Source organism: Hippoglossus hippoglossus, chromosome 16 (assembly GCF_009819705.1).
Source record: "Hippoglossus hippoglossus isolate fHipHip1 chromosome 16, fHipHip1.pri, whole genome shotgun sequence".
Classification (NCBI taxonomy): domain Eukaryota; kingdom Metazoa; phylum Chordata; class Actinopteri; order Pleuronectiformes; family Pleuronectidae; genus Hippoglossus; species Hippoglossus hippoglossus.
This window is the reverse complement of record NC_047166.1, coordinates 18,011,205-18,023,850: the sequence shown is the minus strand read 5'-3', so window position 1 is coordinate 18,023,850 and position 12,646 is coordinate 18,011,205. Positions and strand designations below refer to the sequence as shown.

The window sequence follows — 12,646 nt, the reverse complement described above, 5'->3', positions numbered from 1 at the left end:
TGTGGAAGTGGTAGTATTCTTGACAAGCAAGCTGAATTTCATGAGGAAAAATGGCGGCATTCTCCTTCCATCAAACAAAGCTTACATTTTTGCATTTCCGTATGTCCTAGATTAAAGAAGCAATTTAAAGAATGTGAGTATTCATTATATCTATGTTGCTCCCACTGTTAGTCAGTACAATTCCATCATCCTGTGGAGAGAAGTTTTATGTTATCAGAAATATTTTTATAATTATGTTCATAAACATGGAAGTGGTGACTCATCGCTGGCCTCGTAATTATGCCAGGGCCCACTGCTTTGACTGAAGTGAATTACGTGTAATCCGGAACAACAACAGTCCAACTGCAGGTGGGCTCGCCTTCAGTAATGGACAAAGCTTTTTCACATTTCTTGCACAGGGACATTTTGTAATTGCCAATGTGAGTGTGGACCTTTTTGTCTCCACACACTTCATAGCTTTTCTTTAAATATTACCCATGTATCCGGTATCCGGTCCATTATTCCTTTTGGTTGGAAAGTAAAACTAATTTTAGCAACCAGGAAAAATATGTTGGTGGCAGATTTGCAAAAATGAAAACAATGTGAATCAGGCATCTACCATTTCAGTTCATTAAAATCAAGAATGTGTGACAACATGCTACAATACTCAATGTAGAGGCCACAGAGCAATAACAAATATAACAGCAGCTGTTGGTCAAACAAGTAAGATTGCAGTTATCCTCAACCTGTGATCAGAAATCCTTACCTTTTTCACTCATGCTCACAACTGTTTGAATCCTTGCTGAGGGTTATCTGGGTAATTATGATATTTCCAAGAGCACTTGATAGCAGCAACAATGTACAGTGTCCGAGGTTGGACAGTGTCGACCCTGTAGGTGGTGCATTAATGCTGTAAATCTGCCATGATTACACCAATTGTTGGCAGAAATAATTACACCTTAGACATACGACGAACCTTGGCAGGATTTTTACCCACTGCGCTGAGAGCAGCAGCTCATCGCCAGACACAACATCATAAACCCTGTACGGGCATACTGTATCTATAACTGTATCTATAACAAGGTCAGGCCACTTGATCACCGCATGGGGGAGGAGTGAATTGGTCTGCAGGGGCAGTCAGTTATCTGACAATAGGTGGAAATATACAGTGATGTCAGGGACTCTGGACGGGAGTATAATATCCTGAAGGTGTTGCAAGATGTAGAGATTGTGTAAGGATGTCCCAGTGGATAATTTTATCTGTGATAACAGAGTTGTTTTGTGTGTGAAATACAAATAACAGCTGCTAGGCTTTGTCCAAAACTAAAATTAGAGAGCTTGACAGGAGGAAAATGAATTGTCTGTTTGTCTTACAGTTTAACATTTGGACTATTTGCCCACATCAGTTTATAAGAAGGAGTGCATACTGGAGAAAAATTACGGCTGTCTGTCCATTAAGAGACCATCTGAGCTGCATAGTGATCTGTGTGTGTTTTGCTGTGTGTGTGTGTGTGTGTGTGTGTGTGTGTGTGTGTGTGTGTGTGTGTGTGTGTGTGTGTGTGTGTGGCTAACACTATGCAAGAAACATCCTTTACCTACAGAGTGTGAAAAGCTAATTACACTAAGGCTAAATTGTGGGGGTAAACCATGCATCTTAATTAAGTTTACTTTTCATTAGACAACATTCAAGACAGACTCAAATAAAGTAGTTTTCTTTTCTGTGCACCATGGAACAGTGTGTGTGGCAACATGTTTATACACTGTGTGAGTGTGGGAGTTATACTGGGAGTGGTAGTGTGGAGGAATGGGTTTTATTGTGTGAGGAAAAAACTGTGTAGCGTGGAGTGTTCATTTACATTAACACTGCTCAGGTTAGCCAAGCAATCACATTAGTGTAGTTTGATAGTGTCGTGCTTTATCTGTTGGCTGTGTGTTATGGCTGCAGTCGCTGGGGCTGAATGGTGGAACGGACGCATTTTTATTTTGGGTACATTATTTTCAGGCCTTTGCACAAAAATTGGGGTTTCTTCTAACAGGTTAACCTTATATGTCAAGAGTATTGATTTTTTTTTCAGCAAGCCAGTTTACCAAGGTACCAGAGATCTTTCCTGTGTGGGCTGTGAAACAGATTGTTAAGGGCTTGTGGCACCAAATTGGCAGACCTTGCTTGTTGCTTGTCTCTGGGGATTTCTGACCCTCTAGAATGAATTTGGCAGTAACGATGCATCACAAACATTTTGTTCAGTGTAACTCTGAAAAAAAAAAACATAATTGAAGTCCTCAATTGTGCATTTCTTTTTCATTATTGCCACGGTTAGAGCTGCAGACGTTTTTTTTTTTCTTTTCTTTTTTTGAATTTGACTGAAACTGAAAACACAAATGGAAACACAAAACTTATCTCCTGCTCAGCTGGTTGGCAGATTCCCCTCACAGCTTGTGCCAGCAGAGAACAATGTGAATTTTCCGAACAATTTGTTCTCAGTCGAAGAAATACTGCACCTGAACTTAAAGCTGTGCATGCAGTTGTTACAATAAAAGCATTACTTGAATAGCGTCTGTTTTAAAGCCATTCAGGTAATTTATTGTTGCATGGATGTTTGAACCAGGCAAAACTTAACACATTTTATGTAAGGATAGCTTCTATTTACTCTTTTCTTCAATGTGTTAAAGAGAATTTCTCTCTTTTTTTGCTTCTCCACAGCTGTGAGCATTTTTCACACTCTCTCGAAGCCTCTGATAATAACTCAGTGTTTGTTTTCTCTCATTCCAGGTTTTATCCACACTTGCGGAGGCACTTTGAAAGGGAGGAATGGGACGATAGAAAGCCCCGGCTTTCCATATGGATATCCAAATGGAGCAAACTGTACCTGGGTGATTGTTGCCGAGGAGAGCAACAGGATTCATATAGTTTTTCAATCTTTCGCTGTGGAGGAGGAATATGACTTTTTATCTTTGTATGATGGACATCCACACCCGGCTAACTTCAGGACGAGGTAAGGGAGCGAGCGGCCCTGAAGCCGTGCATCTTGAAGGCTGCGTTTGAAGGCTGGCAGGCAGGGACGGAGAGATGTGAGGGGGGAAAGCCTTCAGTGATCACTTCTGATGGAAAGTTCATCTTTAATGTACACAGGACAAAGATGGCGCATTCTTATCCCGGAGTTGAAAAAATATACACATACACACACATATATGTTTCTATAAAAAATGTTTAAAGCTTCTTTCATGAGCGACTATAAATAGAAGTGAGTCAAGATTCCAAAAGCAAAGAAACCCATCAGTCTGAATCACTAGCATTTATTTCTGAATCAGCATGATGTGTAGGCTTCGGTGACGTGCAGGTCAGCTTGGTAATCACTGACCTTTATTCAAATGCTTCACTGTAGGACACAGGGGTAGAGGAAAACATCAAACACAAAGATTTCACGTTGTTTGCTTTGGTAACTGAAAAGCCAAATAAATCCTTGCAACCTCACAAACGCTGATATTGAAGTGCTGCTCTACCATTTTCCCGTGTGGCTTTTTATATCTACATCACCCTCTCCTCATTGTCAGTCTCTAACAGATCCATTAGACCCAACCTGGGTTTGATTTTGACTGTAAAATCACTCTTTACAGCTTAGCACAATTCAATAATTGAATTTAATGAACGAGACAGAGAAGGTTAAGGAGACAGTCACAGGATCTTTGCAAGGGAGGCTTGTACTGAAACGGTAAGACATTATTAGGGATGGAAACAAGACTCTTCTCCACAGAGGCATTCATACCGAGACAGAAATACTGAAAGCTCAGGTTTGATGAAAACATTTTCCCAGGGTGACTTTTGTTTTGCCGATAATTCTGAAGCTTTTATTTTGGTTTATTAAACATGGTATCACAAATATAAACTCAATCAAACCCTCAAATCTTCCAGGACTAGTGAAGCGTGAAGGTTACGAGCCTACAATTGAATATTGTGAAATTCTTTTTGTTTGGCAATAAATAAAAGGATATGATGTTTGTCAGATTCAGAGGGAATCTGAACAGCAGCTTTCTTTGGATGATCCATTTTCCACTTTCCCAATGAAGCCTGCATCAAAGAATTATTTTGTGTTTGGATTTCAAAAGCAGAAGACAACAAATTTCAAGTTTCACCTTCTCATTGCCAAACCGAACAGCTCAAAATAAACAATAAATCCACTCTTTATAGAAATGTGTGCTGCACATTGTGACAAAGTTATCTCTCGTCTGTGCTGACTGAGGAGTGAGGATAAGCACATTTTACTAGAATATGATTCAATTTACGTTTTAAAGACATTTTAAAGTCTGACCATCCACTTGTATTCACGAGTGTGCTTCGTGAGAGTGGGCTCCAACATTAGGCAGTGCCATATACGTGGCTGAAGTTCAGTGGAAGTGGACTGAGGTCACATGGGGGATGTATAGCAAACAGTGGCAATGAAGGGGAATTATTCAAGAGCTGAATCATTGTTGATACTTTAGCGGCTGAATCACTTTAGATACTTAAAAGATTATGTTGCATAATGCGGTTTTCAAGGTCGGGCTTATGAAAGGTTTCTCACCATGCTGGTATGACTCCACATCACGTATTGATCCCACATCTCTTGTCAAAAATGTGTTTAAAAAAGGCCTAGAAATAGTGAACCTTTTCAAGTCTTTGAGCAATTACAAAAGTGTCTGACATTGCTGTGACCTTTAATCACTGTGCCCTCCTGCATTTGGATAAAGAATTGGAGGACGTAGCTCTTAGTCTGCTGCTGCACCAGTGAAATCTTCATTGCCTTGCTTGCCTTGAACCAAACCAAAAATTTTCAGCCTCACCACAACAACATTGGTGAGTTGACACCAAAAGAGACATTTTAATACCAGTAATTTCACTTTTATGCCAGTGAAATTACACAACAAGGAGTAATGGCAGACATCATATGCTTCTTCAGTTGCCTCATATGCTGAGATAAACATATTGGCTATTAAGTGTAACTAGTGTTGTCACTGTGCCAGAACCTGTACTTCACTGCCAATAGTAACTTTAAAATTCAATCAAGTCCCAGTGCAGTTTTGATAAAACAGCTCATTTAACCAGTTGGTGTAAATGCAGGGTGTAAACCTCAGAATTTATCGGTGATTATTGTTAACAACAGTTATTAATAATGTATATTGGCGAGACAACCCTTCCATAAAGAAGGATTCCACAAACGTCTGTCTGTTTTTCTGTCCGTCTGTATGGGGATATCTTGAGAACCGTTCATCCCATCGACTTCATATTTGGGATGTGGTGTGTAAATTATGTAACAAAGTGCAGTACTAGATTTGGTGCAATTTGGAGACATAATACATTTAATATTAATACAGTTTGACAAAACAACAGGCGCAGTCAGTGGAGGTGGGGCTTAACAGGCAGTCTGTGGACCGAGTTGAATATGTCTTCTTCTGCGTCCTCGGGTCGGGACAATGGTTGGCAGCTGGCGTCTTACGGCCAATAATATCAGGCCTGCCAGTTCATTTTGATAATCTGGCTAGTTTTATTTCATCATACTGAACTGACACAGACATTCATGGATGTTGCGGGTGCTGGTCTCCGTAATAGTAAAAACATTCATAGAATCACTACCTCTTTAGCAAATTGTCTTCAAAGTAAAAGCACAACATTTTTTTTGTTGATGTTATGCTTGACATTGAGCTGTATTGCAAAAGTTTAGAACTTGGGTCTGAAGATTGTATCGCTTGTTAAACAGACCTCTGAAATATCCGACATGCAATATATGAAAAATAACACCAGTCAAGTAAATCATGAACACACACATGTGAACACTAAAAAAGATAATTCAGTTACATTTTATTGAAAGAAAACATTAACTATAAAATCTTCACTGCAGATTAACCAGGTAGGATGAACGCAAAGTTTTCTATCTTCACTCTGCACCATAAAAAGCTCTACACACTATGTCCGACCTAACACACACACACACACACACACACACACACACACACACACACACACACACACACACACACAATACAAAGATATATAAGGTATATTGTTGAACTGTTTGAGGAGTATGGTAGCTTATTGCATTCACTTGAGAAAACAAATTTCCGCTCTGTATTTCTGAATTAACGATTCATTTTCTCGTTAATTCAGAAAAACAGGGCAGATTTGTTAGATTTTTTTTTTAATGAAAATGATCTTGTTAATTATTTAAATAATAATAATAATTTAAAAAAAAAGGAAATCATATCTCAAAATCCCGCGAGAAGCTCACTGGCACAGTAACGCTCTAACAATAAATAAATAATCGGCTTTGTTTTTATTAATTAACAACACAATTGAGTCGTCAATTAAGAAAAACAGCAGATTTTGTTTTTCTCAAGTGAATGCAATAGCTACTCTTCCATAGAGGAGGACTCACCAATGACAGGAAATAATTCTGAAGTAGCTCTGTACCGTATAAAAGAAGCTGTCATTCTCCAAATTATAACACAGAGCGAACATTGGTGAGATGATTTCATCTGTCTGTCTGACTGTCTGGCACGTGTAGACCGTTCAAGTCCTCATTTTGAAATGAAGAGCAGAAGCCATATTTCCGATGTTTTTGAAAGCAGCACCACTCTTCCTCTTGAGGTAATGGCGGTGACCTCAGTCAGAGCAGTGACAGCTGAGAGAGGGAGCAACATGGAGGACATGAGCCTTCACCTGTATCAGTTACTACTGTCTGTCAGTCTTCACTTTCTACAGGAGCTCATTTACTTCCTAAATAAGATCATTTACTTTCTACATTAGCTTCTTTTACTCAATGTAACGTTAGCCAGGTCAAAGTTAGCTAAGTTTGGAAAAAAGCTAATGCTAATGCCAATGCTACATAGCTGAGCCCCCAACATGGCAGAAGGAGCAACATCGTCCCTGCGTCTGCGAACTTCAGGTAATTTGTCAGTGAATTTCACAGTTTCACATTTAAACAGTCCTACAATACAAGAACATTTAATTTGACATTAATTGTGCCTTCATTCCATTTCTGTCCTTGACCTGGTATTTTGCACTCTGCAGGGGAAATGTCATGTCTTAACTTTCTTTGACACCTCAATGGAACATAGTCGTAATTAATATTATTTGCTGCTGTTGTTATTGAGACTGTCAGATACGTTTAGGATTATAATTACACTTGATTGGTTTTAAAGTGTTTTAAAGTGTGTGTCACACTCCACAGTTTAAGTGTGCAAACAAATAAGAAAAAACAAACATTGCTAGATGTTGGTATGTGGGGCTTGGCGATGAGGCCGAAAATAATAATAAAACAACTTTCAATCAGTCGATATTGATAATTATCACAATAAATGTCACTTTATTATTTCTTTGAAGTTTTAGGCAGAGAATGACAAACACTTGATAAACAGAAAAACATTTGTCATATCTGAGGTTGATCAAGTACATCATGTGTTGTACCTCCTCACCATACTTACATAAATGCATAAATAATATATTGATTTATATATTGAACCTTTGTTGTATTGCCATTAATGAAAATTATATTGCAATATTAACTGATATTCGTTTATTGCCTCGCCCTCTTTTTGTACGTGGGTGTGACGGACGCCATGTTCACACTAATGTGGATATTTTGCTAAACTAATTTTTTCCTCTTTTTTTGGGCCTCTTGTCCACTCACAAAAAGCGTTTAAATTCACTAAAATGGAAGCTTTACTAATGCCTTTTCATGTGCAGATTTTTAAAATTAACGGATTCTGTGTATCCATGTGAACATGTAAAACTAAGTGTTTGGGAAATGTTGATGTCAAAGCTTATGATGCGCATTTCCACTCTTGCTTTGTTTAATGAGCATGCCCCAGAAACGACCGTTTTTTTCTACGTTCGGTTAGACACTGCTAACTGCTGGGCTTATTTGCAAGTCTACAGCTAAATTTAGCATTGAACCACTGCAGTCTTTTCTGTTTGTATGATGGTTGATGTAAACTTTATCGCCACCTACTGGTTCAGAATGCTTATTTGAATGTTTTTTGTTGTTTTTGTCTTATATTTTATTTTTTGAAATATCCGTTCAAAAGAATTTCCTTAGTTGTGTAGACAAAGCCCAAAACGACCACAAATAAAAATGATTGATGTCTGGATGTGGCTTGTTTGGAATTACAAAGGCCTTAATGCTGTCATGGTGACGCCTGGTATTTGACAGGTTGGTCATACTGACACTGTGTAAGCTCCAGAGTGTTGTCACTGTTCTTCTTAAAGCTGCCTCTGTTCACTGTTAATTAAATGGCCACTCAGTGTTCAGTTGAGGTTCCAGGTCCATTCAATGACAGCTGTTCTGAAATAACTAGTGAAATATAAAGGGATGGATTTCAGTGTAAGTGAACGAAGGTAATTGCAGCTGCACTGGTTTGTCAGTTGTTCTGTCAGAAACAGGCAGCTGTGCTGTCAGAAGCAGCTTTAGTTTGTCTCTGATTGTCTTGCTGGCTTTAGATGAGTTTAAAGTGAAAATAAAGAGTCAGGCATGTTGACGTACGCCCTCATCTAATGTCATCATACAGGTGATGCTTCTCTTGTCTTGTTCCTTTTCTCATGGCCTAGAAAAAGACAGTGTAATTTGCATGTTCTGTCCCAGAGGCGGTGTTGTCTGTTAAAGGCACAAACTACAAAACATAAATCTGTGATGGTACAGAAACTTGGCCATTTAAAAAAAAAAATGTTGTAAACATTTTTGAGAATACACAAAACTACATTTTATAAAGTCTAGTTTTAAGATTCTAATTTTGACACGGTGTCAGCATCGTGTCTTTGCCAGTTGATTATCATTTCTTTTTAAAACCTGTTGTAACTGAACCCAAACATTCATCAACCATTTCAACATAACGTTCTACAGCTTCTTTCTGTATCTGTTTTTCTTTGTGAATCTCTCTACCTTTGGGTTTGTTTTAACTCCCTGGTCCTGGTGTTTTTTGTTCTCAGTCTAATTATTCCATTTAAAGTAACCTAATTTGAGTTTAATTTTGTTGTGATATGATTGCAGCACAGCAGGGTGTTCCCTGGCTCCATCTGCAGATGGTGTATGGTACGGGTAGAGGGAGGTATGGGATGATGATTAGAAGCCTTGAAAGTCTTTATAGTGAATTTCAAACCGGATTTAAACATGATTTTATTTTGTAATTATTTCCACCATAGTGTTGAACTACAGAAAGCTTGAATGTCTGTGTTATATTTTGGCCTGTTATTGTGTATTGTAATTATGTTAGACAGGTTTCAGAAGAAGCTGTTTCTTTGCTGGTTTGTTTTAGTAAAGGGTCAGTTTTAAACTTTTAAACTCTTATTATCGCAGCAATGACTCAGGAAAAGGCATTTGTTTATCTGCAGTAGACATTTGCAGCTGTAAGACTCACTTTTGCACTATGAAAAATGTATCCACTGTTGAAGCATGTGAGGCAAGTGCAGCTAAAACAAGCATACCAATACTTTATTCACTTTTTTTATTGAACATTAAATAATTAAATCCCAAATCTTATTTTATTAAACTATGACAGGGATTCAGAGATTTTAATAGAAAGGATATTATATACTATCCATTAGAAATGTTTAAAACAAAAAAACCAACAAAGAATTAAGAGGATTTTATTTGAATATTCAAATGTATCATGCTTGGCCTGGTTGTTGTTTAAAATCCATATTATGGCATTAAGTGGAATTTTTTCCGATATGCTTCAATATGGAAAAATTTAAAAAATAATAAGAATCCAGTTTGTGTTGATGGCAATGAACTGTTACAGTATGCATTACTAAACAAATTCACTAATTTGAATGTTGACAATTACAGTTGATAAGCAGTAATGTGGCAATACAATTATTATTGCCCAGCACTATCCATGTATGGTAGTGGGAGAACAGTTTTTACTACTTCCTAATTACTTTGGATATTATGTGTAATTGTAATATCAAATGGAGAAAACAGGTTTATTATGAAAGTCAATATCAGTTAATAAGGGATGTCACGATACCAAAAATGTTGTAGTAGATACTGATACAATGACATTTCCATGATGCTCGACACCCAATTCGATACCACAGCAAAAAACAAAACAATAAATACCATTTACTTTAACACACACTCCTTCATAAATATATTAGAACCAACAAAACACAACAGTGGCTATGCAGCCTTCAAGTAATAAATAAAAAGAAAAGGCTATTAACATTACAAAAAAGAACAGTGGAGAATTATGTAGGAAAATTATGAGAGCAGTGGAGTACACGCAATGTACTAGCAGACACACACACAGGCACACATACACGAATACACACACAACTTTAGTGCAAGCCCCGGTTCTAATAACTTCTGATTAGTGTCGGTTTTTATTGTAAACATGTAAAGTGAGCGCAGATCAGTGCGGGAGGGAGGATATGTGGCAGGGTAACATGGCCCAGTACAAGGTACCCGGGCCGCTGCTGCAAAATGTACGTTGTGGGAACCCGACAGTTGGTGAATGCACGTATTGGGGAAAGTATTAACCGTATTAACAGACATGAGCAAGATTAAGTCGGTTAAAGGTTCTAAATGTCGGTTATGAATTTTCAGTTAATTGCCCAGCCCTACTCCAAGTCCAACACAAAACTACATCCACATAAAGTCTATGGACACCTTGATCTGCTAGTTAAATCAATAAAGCAGTTTTATATGACTTATTGTTCATATGATTATGGTGTTTTTTTTTACTTCAGTGGAGCAGAATATGTTTACTATAACTTTGGAATTATTCTCTTCTGTGCCTTTAACACACACCTTATACCGCACAGTCACCAGAGCTGCATTGGCCTCCTCCGTGCCCGTCTGTAACTAATCAGATAGTGCTGTGGGTGGGACCTTGCTCGAGACCACAGAGTGTTGACCACACACAGAAAGAGCCAAAGTACTGCATTTTTGTTGTATCTGCAATTGGATAAAAAATAGATATCAGCCAGGCTGGTGGACCCCATTATTCTCTGTTTCACTTTTCTGGTAGCTTAACACTGGGAGCCCCATCATGCAGGTGGTCAGTGATGATGGAGGTTGCTAAGTATGAATGTTATGCAATGTCATGTGAGCTGATTATGGTTTGGTCAGTAGTTTGGAGTTATGATCAAGATCTTTGCTAAAATTGAATAGTTAATTCAAGAGATATTCTCTCTTCCACTTCAATGTGGCATTCCACTTGCAGTACAGTCAGATGTTTGTTCACAGAGATGTTTGTTCTAACATTGTGCTTTAGATGGATGCATTTATAGTTCTGCCTTGAAAGGAAACCTAGTAAGGGCTGTGGCTGTGCAGAGATGATTTTGTGGTGCAAATGTATAATGTGTGTGTGAAGGATACTTATGTAACAGTTTTGTGTCAAAATGTAGGGAAATACATCCTAGATCGTGATGGTTGTCTTTAACCTCTGAACCACTAGAGGGCAATAACATGAAATTCTTAGATCAGGTCTACAAACTTTCAATTGGATGTTTTTTAGGGTTAAGTTGTGTGCAGCAGTAATTTTCTTAGGCATCTATATCTTGTGACAAATCATTTCACGACTTGACTCATGTTTACTAATATGAAGGAATGTGTAATACTTTTGTCAAGTCATTGCTGATTAGGCTATGTGACGTATAGGGTAAACAATTTACAAAACAAGAAAGGAGAGATTGTATTTTTCTGAGGTGCTTTAAATTCACATGGAACTGACCCTGTCATTAAGAGAGGAGGAAAAGCTTCACTTATACTTGGTATGAGACAAAAGCAAAGGGCTCAGATTTGATGGGTTTTGCCAGATCCAACCCAAACCTCTAAATTGCAATGTCTTACTTGGTGTTTTTGTCATACATTTGGTTTTTTTCCAAGTGGTGGATTTCCTCCCATTGTGGGACTGTGTTGTGTGGCACTAGAAAATAATTCCACGACAGAATCTTTGCTGTGCCTCTAGGGCCCAAAGTGTGTGCCAGTAGAATGCCTGCTCTTCCTCAATTTATTCACTCCAAACAAAAATCGCTCAGAAGAAGGGAAAAACAAGCTTTCTTATCTTGTACTTTCTTACTTTTTGTTTAACTTTCTTCAGAAAGATGCAGCACATACGTTTTCCAGCATGTTGTTGTGAAAGATGCTCATATCCATATGGTAACACCTGAAGTTGTTGTTGTTGTTTTTCCTTGTTTTTCTTTCCTTCCTTCACTGAGGTGTAACTTCATCTGGAATGAATAAGAAGGTGAACATAATGATGGGCAACACTTTTCTCTCCTTTTCTTACCTCTTCCAGGGTAATTATAAATAGAAACCTTGATAAAGATTAAAGAGGCCTTTAATTTATTAATGTCATTAATTAATTAAGTCAGAAATTCAGAAGGGAGCACGACAAAAGCGCCAATGAATTTTTAACATGAAAAAGAAGCGACTCCCGTGATGGACCTGATAAGTTTGTCTCCCTATTGATCTATGTATTCTCTTTGCTCTATGAAGTTTTTTCCCATCGCTCTCACTCTGTGCTGCACTTATATTACATTCAATCCCTTGTGCCTGTGAATGACTGGTTGAAGCACTCATTATTGTGCTGAAATTATATGCTGAAGATGGTAGAGGACGGCCGGAGAGTTAGGGTAAAAAAGCCTTTAATTCCAGTGTAGCCCTGCACAAATAATGACCTCATTATGGTGGTC

At 38.0% G+C, this 12,646-nt stretch overlaps 1 protein-coding gene across 5 annotated transcripts in view; it reads left to right on the top strand.

The window, feature by feature from the left end:
- LOC117776906 (CUB and sushi domain-containing protein 3-like) overlaps positions 1 to 12,646 on the top strand; it is a 213,822-nt gene that overhangs the window by 12,911 nt on the left and 188,265 nt on the right. For all 5 annotated transcript variants that reach the window (XM_034611302.1, XM_034611297.1, XM_034611301.1 and 2 more), the window contains exon 2: positions 2,750 to 2,972. In XM_034611302.1, the coding sequence (XP_034467193.1) occupies positions 2,750 to 2,972 (223 nt within the window). The remainder of the gene's footprint in view (positions 1 to 2,749; positions 2,973 to 12,646) is intronic.